Source organism: Phoenix dactylifera, chromosome 2 (assembly GCF_051530095.1).
Source record: "Phoenix dactylifera cultivar Ajwa chromosome 2, Ajwa_hap1_PhDact_Kaust_v1.1, whole genome shotgun sequence".
NCBI classification, from domain to species: domain Eukaryota; kingdom Viridiplantae; phylum Streptophyta; class Magnoliopsida; order Arecales; family Arecaceae; genus Phoenix; species Phoenix dactylifera.
This window is the reverse complement of record NC_143191.1, coordinates 24425401-24442715: the sequence shown is the minus strand read 5'-3', so window position 1 is coordinate 24442715 and position 17315 is coordinate 24425401. Positions and strand designations below refer to the sequence as shown.

The following is a 17315-nucleotide window of genomic DNA, read 5'->3' as shown; positions in this document are numbered from 1 at the left end:
TGTGAGAAGATCCAAATGGGGTTGTCATTTTGATCTTTTAACTCTTGAGTGGAAGAGTTTTTGGCTCTGATACCACCTGTTGCCCAGATAGACAACCCAAGAGGGGGGGGTGAATTGGGTTTTAAAACAATTTGGATAATTTAAAACGTTATGGATGATTAATTAAAAACTATGCCAAGTTATTTAATTAATTACTATGTGCTGTGAGCAATATGAAATGAGAAGAGGAAGAGACAATCAATCACAAACACAAGTTTTATAGTGGTTCGGAGCTATCCCTTGCTCCTACGTCCACTCCCCAAGTTTCTCTTGGGAATACACTATAACCCCCTTGGATTACAGCCGGTTGTTTTGCAAGCTCACAACCAAACTTGTTGTTTTACGAGCTAACAACGAACTCGGTCGGTTTTCCCAGGCTCACCGACTAGAACCAACCCCGATTGTTTTCCCGGGCTCACAATCAAACCCTTTCACACGTTGGTTTTAAAACTGGCTCACCAACTAACCTTTATCCCCTTGATTCAATCCCCCGATTGAACCAAGTAAATACACGTAGTAGAAAGAAAACAGAAAATAAGCTTCTCAAAAGCAGGTATGAAACAATATATTCAAGGTTGAGTTTAGAAGCCCTCAAACGCTTTTAAGCTTAAGTAGAGGAATGGCTTCTTGACTCTGGTCTCCTCTTGGATGAGTGATCGACTTGAATGTAGGAGGAGGAAGCTTTGAATGCTGGGGAGAAGTTGGTGGCGCAGTAAATGCTGATCTCCCCTTTTTCTCGTTGAAGAGCACTTGCAAAGCTTGAAGACTTGAATGCTTGGAGTGGAATGTATGTTCTCTATTTTGCTACAGTCTTCTGTGGCTATTTAAGCCAACCCCCACGGAAACTAGCCGTTACTCCACTTTTTCTGGCCGTTCTGCACACTCTGCGCAGCCTGACAATGTGACCGTTGGTGGGTTGGAGTCGACTCGCGCGATCAGGAGTCGACTCGGCTGTAGCGGGAGTCGACTCAAGCTTTTCAGGAGTCGACTCGGCAACTGTTCCAAGTTTGAATTAAAGTTGCCGTCACGACTGGGAGTCGACTCGTCTTGGCCCGGAGTCGACTCGCCAACTTCTGGCGCTGACCTGGCAATTTTGGAGTCGGCTTTTCCTCTGTAGACCGTGGATACAAATTTGAATTTTGCCCTCTCGAGTCGACTCGACTGTCCTGGGAGTCGACTCGAATCTCAGAGCCCGAACTCCCGATTCTCTGTCTTTTGGCTCATCCAGTCTTGGAGTCGACTCGAACTTCCTTGGAGTCGACTCGGCTCTCAGTTTCCGAAAGTTGGTCTTCTGCCTTTTGACGTGAAGCTTGTCTTGGTGTCGACTCGAGCTGTCTGGGAGTCGACTCGAATCTCAGTGGCAGTAACATGGTTTTCTCTGTTGATGGTCGCACAATCTTGGAGTCGACTCGCGTAATGCGGGAGTCGACTCGAATCTCAGAGTCCATAAAACACTCTCTGACTTTTTCTTTGTGCACCGGTGGGAGTCGACTCGCGTTCCACTGGAGTCGACTCGAATCTCAGAGTCCATAAAATACTCTCTGACTCTTTCTTTGTGTACCGCTGGGAGTCGACTCGCGTTCCACTGGAGTCGACTCGAATCTCAGAGTCCATAAAACACTCTCTGACTTTTTCTTTGTGCACCGCTGGGAGTCGACTCGCGTTCCACTGGAGTCGACTCGAATCTCAGATCTGAAAGACTGCTCTTCTATCCTTCTGTCTGTTTTCAGTCGGAGTCGACTCATACTGATTAGGAGTCGACTCGAGCTCGTGCCAGTGACCTTGATACGCTTGGAGTCGACTCGTGAAACTCGGGAGTCGACTCGAGTCTCAGACATTGGTTCAGCAGACTTCTTAACTTATCCAAAATACTGTAAACCATGTCTAGAAACACTTGAGCAGGATTTTCACTGAAACACTCAATTGAATTCATTAGTAATCACACGATATACTCAAATGCTTTGAGCTCATCAAAATCAAACGGGGTTTTAATCAATCACTCCACAGCGAAGTCGGCAAATCGCTTGCCAACTTCACTTAAAAATAGCAAATTTTTTAATTTTGCGATTTTTAAGTAAAATCGGCAAGCGATTTTGTCGATTTCACTTAAAAATCACAATTTTTTTAGCATTCAGGCCCCCATATTTCAAACGAAACAAGAGAATGGCCGCGGCCTCCACTACTGCCCCTCCGTTGGCCTCCATCAGCCTTCCACTCTCCTCTTTTTCTCTTCTGTTCGTCCTCTCCTCCGCCTCTTCTACTATCAGTACGGGCCCGCACCGACTCGTCCTATCGGACCACTGATACGATGCCCGATACCGGTTCCGCCAACGTTGCATAATACTATTTTTTTATAATTTTTTATTTATAGATTTTTAATAAATTTTAAATTAAAAAAATATGTTTAAATACAATAAATTCAAAAAAAATATATTTTTTATTCAAAAAATACCTCTGAAATATGTATTATGTACTACTAATTTTCATAATTTTTGGTATTAATTATATATTTTTAATTATTTTTAAAATTTAAAAAATAATTTTTAAATATAAATATTTTAAAAAATTAATTTCAGCTTAGATCCATGTAGAACCCAATAATGGATGCTACATATATTTTTCTAAGCTCGTGGGCATGCATCAAAGGCTACTTATTTCTTAATTTTTTTCAAATTTAGGCTTGGATATTCCTTTAATCGCGCTGAATCGGTGTGATTTTCGTCGTGGGAGAAAGGGGTAGACATTTAGAAAAAAAAATAAATGTTGGGAAGACCTGAGAAATTTCTCGGGCCTTCCTAACATCTAGAGTTGGGCATCGGGCCGTGCCGGGCCAGCCCGGCCCAGGCCCACCGGGCCCAAGGTCTAAACGGGCCGTGCCTGGCCCGGCCCGCTTATGAAGCGGGCCGTGCCGGCACGGCCCGTCTCGGGCGCAAAAGGAAGCCCGGCCCGGCCCCAGGCCCGTCTATTGGCGGGCCGGGCCGGGCACGGCACGAAACAGGCCGTGCCAGGCACGGCCCGCAACGGTTCCAGACGGGCCGTGCCTGGCACGGCCCGTCTGGAGAGGGGGGGAGAAAAATAGCCATTTCCAACGGCTATTTTGGGAAATTTCCAATTTTGCCCCACCCAACAGTCCAAAAACGGCTAAATTGAGGGGTATTTTGGGAAAAAAAATTTTGGGCTTCTATAAATAGCCCTTTCCTCCCTCATTCTCACCACACCAAACCAACTATTCTCTCCTTCTCTACTGCTATTATTTCTCTCTTCTAAAGTGCTCTTCTAGCAATTTAATTTTTAGTTTGCATTTAGCAAGTGTTCAAGTGCTACACAAGAGGAGGTTCCTGTTAAGAAGAGAAGGTCACTCCTGTTGAGAGCACAAGAGAAAGCTCAGAATCTCGGCTCTGCCCCTGCCCTCCGACCCTCTACTCAATTCCTCCTTCTGGTTAGTTTTTATTTTTTGAATTCATCAATTTAGATATGTCATCTTTTGAGGAAAGTCAGTTTGGCATTCCTCCTGTTTCTGAGGGAGAAGAAACTAATCCCCAACCCCATGTTCCTAGTTCCTCTAGAACTAGTGAACCGAGTGAAGATCAAACCTCTTCTCGTAAGAGGACTAGTGCTGTATGGAATGAATTTGATAGAGTTATGGTTGATGGAGTCTGGAAAGCTAAATGTAAAAAATGTGCCAAACTTTATAGTTGTAGTAGTAGTGGGGGAACAGGGCATTTAAAAAGACATCAAGAGAGTCATAGGATGCATGATTCTCATGCTCAAACTCAAAGTACCCTTAATATACAAGGGGGATTACTTGTAGGTAATTTTGCATATAATCATGAAAATCAAAGAAAAGCACTTGTAAAATGAATAGTTAAGGATGAATTAACTTTTAGTTTATGTGAATCTTTTAATTTTGAAGAATATGTTCAATTAAACCTACAACCTGCTTACAAAAGAACTAGTAGGCGTACATTTAGAAGAGTAGCTATGACTAACTTTTTAGCAATGAAACAAAGTTTAATTGAAACACTTTCTACTTTAAATGTAAAAAATTTCATTAACTTCTGATATTTGGTCAGCATCTGTAGGTAGTAATTGTTTTATTGCCATTACTACTCATTATATTGATAATGATTGGCAATTAAATAAACGTATTCTTGCTTTTCGTGCTTTTGATTTTCCACATTCTGGGCAACAAATTTCAAATATCATTTATCAAACTGCATGTTCATATAATATTAATGATAAAATTATGTCTATTACTTTTGATAATGCATCTAATAATAATTCTGCTGTTGCATTATTAAAAGACTCATTGCATCCCATGTTAGATGGAAATTTATTGCATATTAGATGTGCATGTCATATCTTAAATCTTTCTGTTCAAGCTGGCATGGGCATGATTCAAGATGTGATTGGTAAAATTAGAAATGCAGTTTCTTTTATTCATGCTTCAAGATCAAGACTTCAAGAATTTAAAGAACTATGTATAAATCATGGTAAACGTTTTAAAAAATTTAAACTTGATGTAATTACTCGTTGGAACTCAACATATAGCATGATACATGATGCATACCCATATAAAAACTTATTAAGTGCATATATTAATGATCGTGGATTAGGCTTTACATTGACTGAAACTGATTGGAATAAAGAAAAAATTTTGGAAGATTTTTTGCTTAGTTTTTATAATGCTACCAATGTTCTTTCTGGTATTTATTATCCAACTTCATGTTCATTTTTACAACAAGCATATATAATTAGTCAAAAATTTGCAGAACATAGATATGATGATGTTTTAATGCCTATTATTGACCTAATGGAATCTAAATGGAATGAGTATTGGGACAAGATATGTCCTATGCATAACTTAGCTGCTGTATTTGATCCTAGAGTTAAATTAAATGGCGTGCTAATTTTACTTGATGCATACTGTGAAAATATGAATCAAGATTCTGAATCTGCTAAAAATGAGGTAAAACAACTTCTTTATGATATTTATGCTATATATGATGAAAAAATTCGTGGATCTAGAACACAAATACAAACCTCTATTTCTTCTTCTAGTAGTTCTCGTTCGTCATCTATTTTTTCATTCATTGCACAGAGAAGACACACACATGCTTCAAGTTTATCTTCATCTTCTTCATCTTTAAGTAGTGAACTAGAATTTTATTTACGAAATGATCTTCAGTCTGCATATGATGAAAATCAAATAGAGAATCTAGATGTATTATCTTGGTGGAAGAGTGTTAGAAATCAATATCCTGTTATGTCTGCAATTGCACGCGATATTTTAGCTGTGCCGATGTCCACGGTAGCATCGGAATCCGCTTTTAGTGCAGGTCGGCGTGTTCTTGACGAAAAGAGAAGTAGGATGACGGGCGAAACGGTGGAGATGCTTCTCTGCTTCAAAGATTGGTTGGATGCTGAGGCAAGACTTCAAGATAAAGGTGGACATAATACAACATCCTCTGATGATGATGATACAAACACTACTGAAGACTGAAGAGTGAATACTGATTCACTGAATCACCGATGATTAGTAAGATTTCTTAATTTTTTATAATTGTACATTTTTATTGTATTCTGGAGGTCAGACCAAGGTCCAAACCTCGGCCCTTTCTTATTGTATTCTGGAGGTCAGACCAAGGTCCAAACCTTCCTTCATGTACCATTTTGATTTAAATTAATAAACTGGTAGGGGTCTATGCCAAACCCCCCACCATTAAGGTGGCTTTATATTCATAAATCCTTAGTTTTCAATATTTATTAATTTATTAAAAAAATTTATGAAGCATTAATTTTTATCGGGCCGGGCCGGGCCCAGGCCCGGACCGTGCCAGGCCCGCGGGCCAGCCCGGCCCAGGCCCTTATGGGCCGTGTCGGGCTGGCCCGCAGGCCGTGCCGTGCTTGGCCCGCGGGCCTAGAGCGGGCCGTGCCGGCCCAGGCCCGAAGCGGGCCGTGCCGGGCTCGGCCCGCGGGCCAGTAACCTGTGACCCAGCACGGCCCCCTTAAATGGGCCGTGCCAGGCACGGCCCGACACTGTAGCTATCGGGCCGTGCCAGGCACGGCCCGCTTCGTGCCGGGCCGTGCCGGGCCGTGGGCGGCCCGGCCCAGTGCCCAACTCTACTATCATCCTCTAATAACAAAAGACCGGTCAATTCGAGACCGGTCCCGATTTTAACAGCCGAACCGACCCCGGTCCCCCACCGGGTTGGCTCGGTATGGGCCGAACCGGGCGGTTCGGTCCAGTTTGGTTGACCTTGGTTTAAACCTTCAAAAAGCTCTCATTATTTTTGAAAAGCTATTATATAGAAAAAAGATAATCCTTATGATTATGAACATTCAATCAATGCTCAAGTCATCAAGCAAATCAAATAACAACCATCAAAAGAAATGCCTCGTCTTCCATCAGTAATGGTGAATAAGCTGTGCAGTGAAATCACTAGAAAAGTAGCAGACGTACAGTATTTTACTTTGCATATTGAAAAATAAATGTGTTGGAAATTCAAATTAAGAAACTGTAAGATCAGATCATTGAAGGTAACTTGTAAGAAACAAAGGTATAATCTACTATTGAACTTACGAGCGAACTGTTTCATAGTTGTGCAAAGAGAGATCTAGAAGATCCTCCATAAGAACAATCACGTGCTCTGAAGGAGAGATGTTGCTATCTGTACGAAATTTATGATACGACAATTGTGAAGATCTCCATGTATTAAGCATGTATGCCTTGTCAATAAGTGCCCACCTGGGCCTGGAAACACGAAGCATAACTAGCCTCTTAGAGCATAAAAATAACCATAAATTTAATGCTCTAGTCACATGATACCGCCACTTATTGACAAAAGGAGCTATCACCTTTTCTTTCCTTGGGCATGAGAAAAAACAATAAAATTACAAGGAGGCTCAATTAAAGCAGCAGATTCCAACTTCCATGCCTGAATGTGATTTGACCATTCTTTATATTCCAAGCTTCCTATATGTATATTATGCAAAGAATAATAGCAGAAAGGTCATAAGCACAATATCTTGTGAAGTCAAAAACACTAATGAACAACTTGCAGGACTCCATAATGTACTTTATTTGGTTGCCGTGTCCGTACCAAAATTTGCTAAAGCATCCATAACATGAATGGTAAGTATTAGAAGTATGCTATCATCTGTTCTTTCTTTCAGTAAATATCTGTCAAACATGTAGCAGCAAATGAGCTTTAGCAAGACAAGAGAAAAGACTAAGAAATACTATCAGGCATCAAGCATTACTTGCAAGCTACATGTATATGATGAGCAGCTCTTTCCCTCATTTCTGAGCTACCAACAGACAAGCCAATTGCTCCCGATATTAAAAAGTCACTATGATTCATATCTTCAGTGCCCTTGTTCCAATATGATGGACGCATATCAGGCAAGCATGACATCACGCCTTTCAATGAAGAGTAAACACGCAACAAAGTCACCTTCAGGTGTTCCTTCTCATCGCCTATGCAAACAATTGCATCAATAATTATAGCAACACTTGCAGAGTAATGCAAATTGGCACACGATTGATCACCAGATATTAAACAACTTTCACAATAGGAATGAACCTGAGCAGCAGACCAACACATAGACTCTTAACTGAATTAAGTAACAAAAATTAATGGCAGAGAATTGAAAATTCTAATGCAATAAAAGATTAGATAGGCAATCTTAGTCAAGAATTCTCCAACAAAATTTTGTGATTGCTCTTTTGTTTTTTCATGAGCTTAGCCTAGGATGGCAATCAATGATAAATTCCAAAAGGTCATCATACATAAATGGGATAAATCCTGGTTTCTAAGGTAATTCAATTCCTTGAAGGGGAAAAAAGAATAATTCCATGAAACACCTAATGCATTATGTAACGAAATACAACAGTTTGCCAGTATCTACCATTTAGGGAGATATTTGGATTGGGTTCTTTCATCAATTCAAGAACTGCTAACAGGAACATTTTAAAAAAAAGGAAGATACGTTATATTTACCTGCCTCAGAATGCATTTTCGTCTGACATATTCTGAGAAGATCATCCAAAGCAGATTGAAAATGAAGATCTAAAAGCTCATTTGCAAAAGAGAGTTCATCTTGACTAGGAATGTGCCACTCGGGGAGATAATTGAGCTTCTTTTTTATTTCATTTTCATAATCTTTGGAGCAAACCCAGTATTCCAAAACAGAAGAAACAGGCTGACAAGAGAAAGGCCTACACAACCAAGATTATACATCAGTGTATGTAAACATTGACCAGAAACTATTTAGTCTGCACAAATATATGATGTCTAATGACAGGAAATGATAAATTTCTTCATACTTGTACTGGTTGATGGGGTAAAAGAGGACCAGGCTTCCAAGGAGAGAGCGAAGGACATGATCACCAGCTCCATTGACCTATCATTTGGAAGCTACCTCAGCATTACCAGAGTTAAAAAGAATTAAAAGAATTAAAAAAAAATACATAAACAAAGCATCAAAAAATTAACTGAGTACAAGTAGTCATTAAAAAATGATGCAGCATGAAATTAGCTTAAAACCTTCCATGACGGGGCCTGAAATGCTGATGCAATTGCTTCTTTCAGTTCATCCCTGTAATGAAGCAACACAGGACCCCCATAACTAATGGCTATTGCCAAAACTTTTAGAAGGTACTCAACTGCTGTTTCCAGGGCTGGTGAAAGTGTAGCCTGCAACTAAATGAAGTTCACAACAGAACATTAAGCAATAAAAGGGACATTATAACTATTTGGTATAAAACAAACCTTGGTAGAAGATGATGTACCAGAAGATCCTCCACCAAAACCTGAAACCGGTATTTCTCTTAATGAGGTGGTTATAGCCATTAGGATTGGTTTAATAAAGTGGATTCCTGCCTCTTCTGGATTAGAATGAACACAGGCACAACAAAGAAGCCCAATCTCTACTGTAGCTCCAGGAAGGATGTTTGTGTTGACAAACTTGGAAATTGTCTTTAGTGACTGAAAAGTTTTACAAGGGAAAAAAGGGAGTTATAACATCACCATGATCTGAAACGGAAGAGAAAATGATGGCAACTAAACAGCTTGACAATAATAACAAAAACAAAAACCTGATTAAACAAAGGTGCAGACAATTTCCCAAGCAGGATTTCCAGCATGAAGAAATAGAATGAATTGTCAGCAACAAGAAACGTTCCTGATGTTAATGATGTCTGGATACCCTCATTCCTGCAGGTTCCATAAAACAAAGATGATTTAACTAGTAATTGGATTTTATCTATATATAAACATGGAAGAAGCACTAGCATGGAGTAAAGATATCCTAATCCATGAATGGAGCTACTTACACGACATTACTTGTTTCCAAATGTTGAAGCAGAGAAAATAAGCGACAAAAGAACTCATCTAGCCATTCTGATAAACTGATGGTTTGCAGGAATGCAGGCCCATCATCACTACCACCCACCATAGCGAGCTGAAATTACAAACAAATAGTAAGATCAAACATATCTACATTACTAAAATGAGACGTACAAAATGTACATTGATACTTACGTTGGAAAAAATAGAACCAATTAATTGCATGGTTGCTAAGGTCTTTGGTGGATCATTAGCATCCATACCAAGCAATGCATTAGAAAGAGATACGACTATAAGATCCATGTAAGCATCAGCAGTATCCCGGTCATCAGTTTGAGGGGGAGCAGAAACAGAAGCAAGAAAAAGTGAACGGCCAGCAAATGCCACTGATGTGACAGCAGTTTTCAGCTGGTGAGTAGCTGTCATCTTGTTCACATCAAAAAAAAGTAGCTGTAATCTTGTTCAGAAACCAAAAATATAACTCATCTGTAATCGAAAGAAAAAGCTTATAAAGAAGAAAACCCTCAAGAAAATTATTGTTGGTCTTGTCACGTCTAGATGTTTATAATAAATTAAGTGGCTGAGTAGTAAGTATCCAGAAATGCTAGATTCATCTAGAAGACCAGCAAGCTAGTCAGTTCCAGAGCATAAAAGAAGAAATACTTACAGTCTCTAAGGCCAATTGAAATCTGGATGCAATAAATGGAAGGACCAAAGAGGGCTCCACATATGACAAAATTGAAGTTGCCACAGCAACTGTTTTGGCAAGGGATTCATTTTTGCTATACTGACCACGATCAATTAATTTCAGTGTCACTTTGACAAAAGCAGCCCTTTCTAGATTTCCCAAACATGAATCAACCTGTTTCCTTTCTCCTGTCTTACTGCATATATGTAATTTTAATCAGACAAATTTATGTGGACTGAGCATTGAGGATTTATAACTAACTTGCATCAGCATCTAAATTGACTTCTTACAGCTGCTCATCCTTAAGGCGCTTTTGGAAGCTAATCACCAAGTGCCGCAAGAAACGCTCCAATGAGTATGTCCAGCGACCTCCATTAGAAGGATGGTAATATCTACATTGCCAGAAACTACCATCAATTTAATTCTGAAAGGAAGTGATATCACGAAAAGGCATCTCTAAGTGAAAAGTGATCTGAAAGAGGTCAGAAACGGACTGTTCTAATAATTTTGCCAATCTCTCAAAGTACTCTTGAGCCAAACTACCAGGTTTTAAGAGATGCACCTGAGATAATACGATATATCATATAAGTTAACAAACTAAAATATACTATGCAAATTTAGCAGAGTTTCAATTGAATTCATATTTCCTTATGATGGATACATGAGTCCTTATGACAAATTAATTTGGCATAACAAAAGTACAAAAGATGTCTTACAATTGACTTTGCTATAGCCTCAGCAGGTGTGCCTGTCTTGCTGGGAAACAAGAACCACGTATTCCTAGGGACCACTAAAGGGAAGGCATATGATCCATTCCCATTTGAAACAGGAACCTGAGCACACCAAATAGCATAACATTAGAGCAGATATATCATCTCAGCCTATGTGACCATGACTGCAGATGAAGAAAAGTGAAATAGCAAAATGCATTTAGGCTTAAAAACATAGCAAATTACATGAGGAAGTTGGTTTTACTTTCTAGGTTTAACTTATACCATTGGCTATCTTACTAAACCAAGGTCCGAGTGTCACTATGGTACATGCCTTGCTACTGACACTCAGCATAGGGGCTGTACCAGTACAGTGCAGTATACCCCTTATCAATCAGTACAACAAACCATGTACTAAATATAAGTGCCAGACCAAAAGGAGTCCAAGAAGCATTTCAAACAAATAAACACCAAAACAACCTCTCCACATGAGCAGATAAGGCTGCGTGCATCTGATCCACTACATACCCCGTAGTGGAGGGAGCCTCATGCATAGGACACTCTTCATGTTGTCTCGGATACTACATAAAGAAGTAAACTACCTAAAAATCATGTTAAAATGTTGACCAGTTAGGCATAATCTTTTTCTCTTTTTCTATTGCCTATCTCAGCTAGTATGCCACACAGTCATCAGGAAAACATCTTGCCTCACCTCAAACATGTTTAAGAATCGTGTAAAAAGTGCTGGCAAAAAACCTTCCCAATCAATTGACTTGCAACTCTTTGTACAACGCGCAATGACAGAAGCCCACTGAATATCCCAAAATTGGCAATTTGGTACAGAATCCCAGAGATCAAGACACTGCTTAAGCCAAATGCTGCAGCCAGAAGTAACAATGGAAGGCAAACAAATAGTTGCAGATGGTGGAGAAAAGTAAATCATGTAGCTCTTATATATGTTTTTCATGTACCTTGTAAAGTAGTTCCGATTCTCCAAGTTCATGGGTAGAAAGAGTCTCACAAATCCAGCACCTTCAAAGGCTGAATTATGCCATGGATTTTCCATTAAAGCGCTGCTAATTTTAAGTGACACAGAGAAGTGCAACCAAGAGGAAAGCTAGTGAGCAGGATTACAACTTTATAATGTTCAAATTCAAGTAGAATCCCCACAACTGATTGCAACTTGTAATTTCGGCAGATACATGGTGTTGTTTGTCTGCATGGATCTAACTTCTAATGATGAAAAGACAACATTATTAGAGCCAGAAAGAAATGCATGCCTCTGGAACACTAATTAATCACACATACAAAGGGGAAGTAAAGTAAAATGCAATATCAACACTGATTAACTGAATAACATGGCAAGTGAATGGCATGATAAATGATTGTCAATCTAACACTATAAAATACAGATTTGAAGAGATGCATATGAAATATTTATTCATTGCTTGTATCAAGAAACAAAGGTAAACATTGCCAACAGGGACTGCTGACATCTCTTGAGCCAAAAAGATGCTTGCTCGAATGATTCTTCTAAATGTTGAAACAAGGGCTTATAGGTCAATTACGTATCACATTAATGTAGACCTAGCCACATTAATTATCTGACTTCCTTTTTTAGGCTCCTAGTAATCAGCCCAAAGTTGGGCTGGCCCAGTTGGGTAAATGACTCGGGTTTGCATCAAGTAAACTGACCCACTACTAGTGTTGGTTAATCCTTGTCCAACATGCTGGCAGGTTAGGTTGGACTTGTGTCAATCCAATGCTGAACTGCCACACCTAGTAGAAGTCTACCTGACCCACTGGCACATATATTTAAACATCTACTGCATGAGAATTGTGCATTGGGGGCCCATCATTGATTTCCATCAATTCTAAATTTTAATTGGAATCATTGGTGGGATTCTAGTATTTTCATCATAGCCTTGTATCTCTGTGGTAGTTGGAAATGACATTGGTATTATTTTTTCCCGGGCAACTCAAGTTCCTGAAGACAAGCCACATCGTTAAAATTATGGTGTAACAGAGATTTAAGGGCCCACCTGAGCAAATGGTTAGAACCTGCAACAGTCTACAAAAATTAGAAAGATTCTAGAACATCTAGTTTCTACATATATATCTAAGATGGCCTTGGGCTAGTTGGAAAGATCCCTTCGAGATCTATAATCATAAAGTCGATATTTTCAGCCCTTGGTCAAATTCACTTGTTTTGAGGACCAAGACTGGCTAAAGACTTCAGCTGTAATTTAGCGGCAAATTTGTTCCAGTTTATGTGACATTAGTCATCCACTAGGCATTGTTTAGTTAAAAGCTGGAGATACAGTCAAGATTAGAAATTCTCTAGGGTTACTATTGTTGGCAATCTATTTAAAAAGCTATCAGAAGGGTTGCAAGCAGATTGGTTCTTTTGAGATTTAACAATTATGAGATTTAAGGATATATATACCATGGTCTACCCCGCATTTTCTTTTCTCCTCCTCTTGACCCTCTTCCTATTCTTCTCCTTCTATAATTAATATTCACTTCTTCCTAAAGATTCTAGGGGTTCTCCAAGTTCACATTCCACATCACATTGCAATGAGTTAGATCCTTCTTTCTTGATGATCAACTAACTATTGCATCAAACCATGCAATGTGCTTCATATTATGATAAAAAAACCAAGGCAGTCAAGCAAATACAGCTATTTAACATGGGAATAGTGTAATAAAGTACCTAGTGCTTGCCATAAACAATAAATAATTAGTCTATTGATTGCCTAATAAGATAGGCACTACAACTCAACAATTCTTTATAATTCTAGCCACTACAAGTCAACAATTGCCTTTAATCTGTTGTTCACCAATATAAATTCACCTTTCTTATGAGTCATCAAGATAGATATCTTGCACCTAGCATGCCTTATAATCCTAGCCACTACAACTCAACAATTGCCTTTACTTTGTTGTTCACCAATATAAATTCATTTATCTTATGAGTCCTCAAGAGAGATATTGCATCTAGCATGCCGGGTGATTTTCCCCTAGATCTAGATAAATTCATTTATTTTATGAGCCCTCAAGATCGATATTTTGCATCTAGCATGCCTTATAATTCTAGCTCTAATCCGTTGTTCACCAATAATTTCATTTATCTTATAAGTTCTCAAGATAGATATCCTGCATCTAGCATGCCAGGTAACTTTACCCTAGATCTAGATTGACTTTTCCTCTTCTTATGAGTCCTCAAGATAGATATCTTGCATCTAGCATGCCTTATAATTCTAGCCACTACAACTCAACAATTGCCTTTAATATGTTGTTCACCAATATAAATTCATTTATCTTCTGAGTCCTCAAGATAGATATCCTGCGTCTAGCATGCTGGGTGCTTTTCGCCTAGATCTAGATTGACGTTTTGTCTTCTTCTTCTTTGTTTGAGGAGGTTCCGACTTCTGCTCAATGATTAAGAATTACTATTTTGCTGATTTCCGCTTTGATCATGATTAATTCTGATGATTGGCTGTTGCAAGCCAAGTTAATGAGAATTCCCCTGCTGGTGTTGTTATTTATATTAATTTAACCATCACGTTCAGAGTAAAACTCAGATTTTTCACCAGAGAATTCTCCAGAATCAACATTGACAAATGTTCCACAACCCTAGGGTTCACCTAAAACCAACAAGACACGGCACCAATTCAAAAGATTATGCAATGTAAAGACTCAAACATGAAGTCTATAGACCTTAGATGTTTTATATAAGTCTCATAAGATGATCATGATATAGATAGGATTAGGCTCATTGGTACTTGGTCAATATTTGTGTTTGAGTTGTCAGCTAAAATGTTTCCAACAATCAAAAGTTCAAAACCTAGTTTTTTTTTTTTCTGAGACATTCAAAACCTAGTTCACAGCATTACGTTGATTAAAGCTAACCTCCCAAAACCTAAAGGTTCTAATTCAATTCTTTCTGGAGTTTTTAATCTTTCAAGACTTTTTGTTGTCCTTACTAGTTTTTAAATGTCATATGCCTAACCATCTACCTTCCACTTAAAGTGGCTACTGATCCCACTGTAACCTTTCATCGACCTATGGAATACCACCGATATTAGGAACTCCTAAACATAAGAATGCTGACAAGTTTTGCAATCAAATTTCATAAAACAAAGAAAATGGATGGGCTACACTTGCAAAAAAAAAAATAATAATTTGTAGCATGGTTTCTCCAAAAGAACCACCCCACCTGGATTTCATATCAGCAAGGTGAGGTGATAACTAGTTCTGTTCTCTTTTTCATTATCAAAGGCCAGCCCAGCAATATCATTGACTGTAATGTTTCTGGTTGACAAGAAATTTCCCAACCACCAAGTCATGCATGACAATAAACTTAAAACCAATGAAGAAAAAAGCAGGTACCTGAACTCTGACCATATTTCAGAAGCAGAACCTGCAGGAAAGAACATCCGGCAGGATTGGATAAGACGTGTGACAGTTTCAAAATGCCGCTGCCTCAATCTCCATCCCTCAGGGCCTGTATTTCTGCTTAACATAAACATACTCAAGTTTTAAAAAAAAGGTGATCCAAATTTGAACCAAAAATTCAGTTAGTGAGATAACTCCGCCATAATAAAGACCAGCTACATCCTTAAAACAGTAGGTCACGCAAGAAATTCACAAGTCAACAATGAAAGAAAATGATGATACAAAGGCAAAGCTCCAGACAAGTACTAAGAGAAAAATAGATTCATGATCTCTGCAATTTGATTTGCCAAGACAGCAAAAGTTCATTCAAAGAATAAGGTCGCTATGTACATTAAACCATTTGGATTGCATCCACATGAGAATTGTTATGACTACATAGTTCTATAAGCAAATTTTAACCTGATATTAACCCTCTTAGTGGTCTCGAGTTCCTAAATGAAATGGTTCGGGATGCAAAAAGGACCTGTCATCAAATCTAGACACCAAGATGGTGGATCAGGAGATAGCTAGGCAGATTAAACAAGCATCCAAGAAGTAACCTCCAACACTAAGTTTCCTTAGTCTTGTAGAGAGTCTAGAAGAAGAGAGGAGAAGACACATTCTATGCACAGTGTTAGATTTACCATGGGACAGTTACATGCTAAAATACCTTCCTAGTGTGCAAATTGTGTCTTAACTTAATAACACCTCCAAGCGACAGTAGTATATAACTAAATCTAATTTGACATAGGGCAGCACAGTGCATAAGGCTGTAGTCATTGCAGCATACAAAGAGGATATATTCATGTTTCGAACCCATGACACCTATGTTGCAATGGAGCAACCTTACCGTTGTGCCAAGGTGAGATCTCTAATCAGATCTTCCATTGTTCTCCTTGACTACACTGTCATTCCTTTTTCTCTAATCAGATCTCTTGTTTCCAGGAGAAGGTTGCTTTAAATTTCCCAACTTCCCAATACCACATACAAGTAAGGTTTCATCTAAGTGATAGTCATGATCATCAGCTAAATGAGAGAGATGAATAGGCATGAGGATTCATAAGTATATATTATGGGCACTTGAACATTTCAAAGTTAAAAAATCCAAGGATGACTTACTCCTGGATCATGAACAACATGAGAATACACCACGAAGATCTGAACAAACTGGAAGAGTTAAATGCCTCTATTACTAAGTTGACAGTGACTTACATAACTACAAGATGTGCGCATGCTACACAATATACAAGAACAGCCTTGATGATGCGTTTGCTTTGAGGATATGAAGCAGTAGGACCGGAGGGTTAAACAGGAAAAAATCACCGTTTAAAGTGTGTGTGCATCAAAGTGTCGTAGAAAGGTCTCCACTGAATGCTCATTGACTTCGTTAATTTCTTTCCATGGTTCTTCAGCAGCTTGACTAAGATATTTCCCCATCTAACCTAAATAACATAAACGAAATTCAGAATCACACTACAACAATAAAGCAAAATTTCATCAAAAGCAGAACATACCTGTTGAATCCCATTCATATTATAATGGCATAAGTATCATGCTTACCTGAGCATAAAGCTTGTTCTCTGATGCATGAAACACCTGCAAACCAAACTCCACAATCTCCTTTACATCTGCCGGAGAAACTTCACTTTTTGCTTTTAAGAAACTAGAAAAGATTGGAAAAACAAAAGGTGTGACCCCACGACAACAATGACCAGTTAAAAAGTTAATTAGAATAACCAAAAGGATAAACAGGAGGAAAAAGGAAAGATGGATTGATAGAGCAAAACAACGAGGGCATCCATCCTCACATTCCATGAAAAACAAAACATGAGTCAAGAACAATTAAAACACCAAGAAACGAACTAGAACTTGAAAATTGAAACTATGAAATCCAACGTCATCAAATCTTAGAAAAAAAAACAATCTTTAGCATTTACTATTAACCGTCACAAATTTTCGCTCACTAAGACCGTCAAGAAAACCAACACTGAGCTCAATATCAAACAAAATTATCAATTTGAAGCGCCTGAGACGACAGAAAACAATCAAAGATAAACCCTAGAAATCAAGAACGGGGGCAAATCAAGAAAC

At 38.7% G+C, this 17315-nt stretch overlaps 1 protein-coding gene across 18 annotated transcripts in view; it reads right to left on the bottom strand.

Moving 5' to 3' along the window:
- The window catches only part of LOC103718470 (proteasome activator subunit 4-like), a 60228-nt gene that overhangs the window by 42357 nt on the left and 556 nt on the right, over positions 1-17315 (bottom strand). For 2 of the 18 annotated variants that reach the window (XR_015975202.2, XM_088715653.2), the window contains exons 2-20: positions 16785-16887; positions 16548-16666; positions 15180-15302; positions 11500-11860; positions 10794-10910; positions 10572-10639; positions 10368-10469; positions 10057-10273; positions 9585-9839; positions 9377-9504; positions 9140-9257; positions 8814-9029; positions 8589-8744; positions 8369-8445; positions 8043-8260; positions 7303-7519; positions 7143-7222; positions 6898-7015; positions 6623-6793 (exon numbers count right to left, since the gene is read on the bottom strand). Coding sequence is in view for 16 of the 18 variants with exons in the window: in XM_088715653.2 (XP_088571779.2) it covers positions 6623-6793; positions 6898-7015; positions 7143-7222; positions 7303-7519; positions 8043-8260; positions 8369-8445; positions 8589-8744; positions 8814-9029; positions 9140-9257; positions 9377-9504; positions 9585-9839; positions 10057-10273; positions 10368-10469; positions 10572-10639; positions 10794-10910; positions 11500-11860; positions 15180-15302; positions 16548-16666; positions 16785-16887 (2964 nt within the window). In the remaining 2 variants the exon portion in view is untranslated. Of the gene's footprint in view, positions 1-6622; positions 6794-6897; positions 7016-7142; positions 7223-7302; positions 7520-8042; positions 8261-8368; positions 8446-8588; positions 8745-8813; positions 9030-9139; positions 9258-9376; positions 9505-9584; positions 9840-10056; positions 10274-10367; positions 10470-10571; positions 10640-10793; positions 10911-11499; positions 12021-15006; positions 15303-16436; positions 16667-16784; positions 16888-17315 lie in introns of those variants that run through there. The other 16 variants (XR_015975203.2, XM_088715657.2, XM_088715658.2 and 13 more) reach the window with 16 other exon arrangements.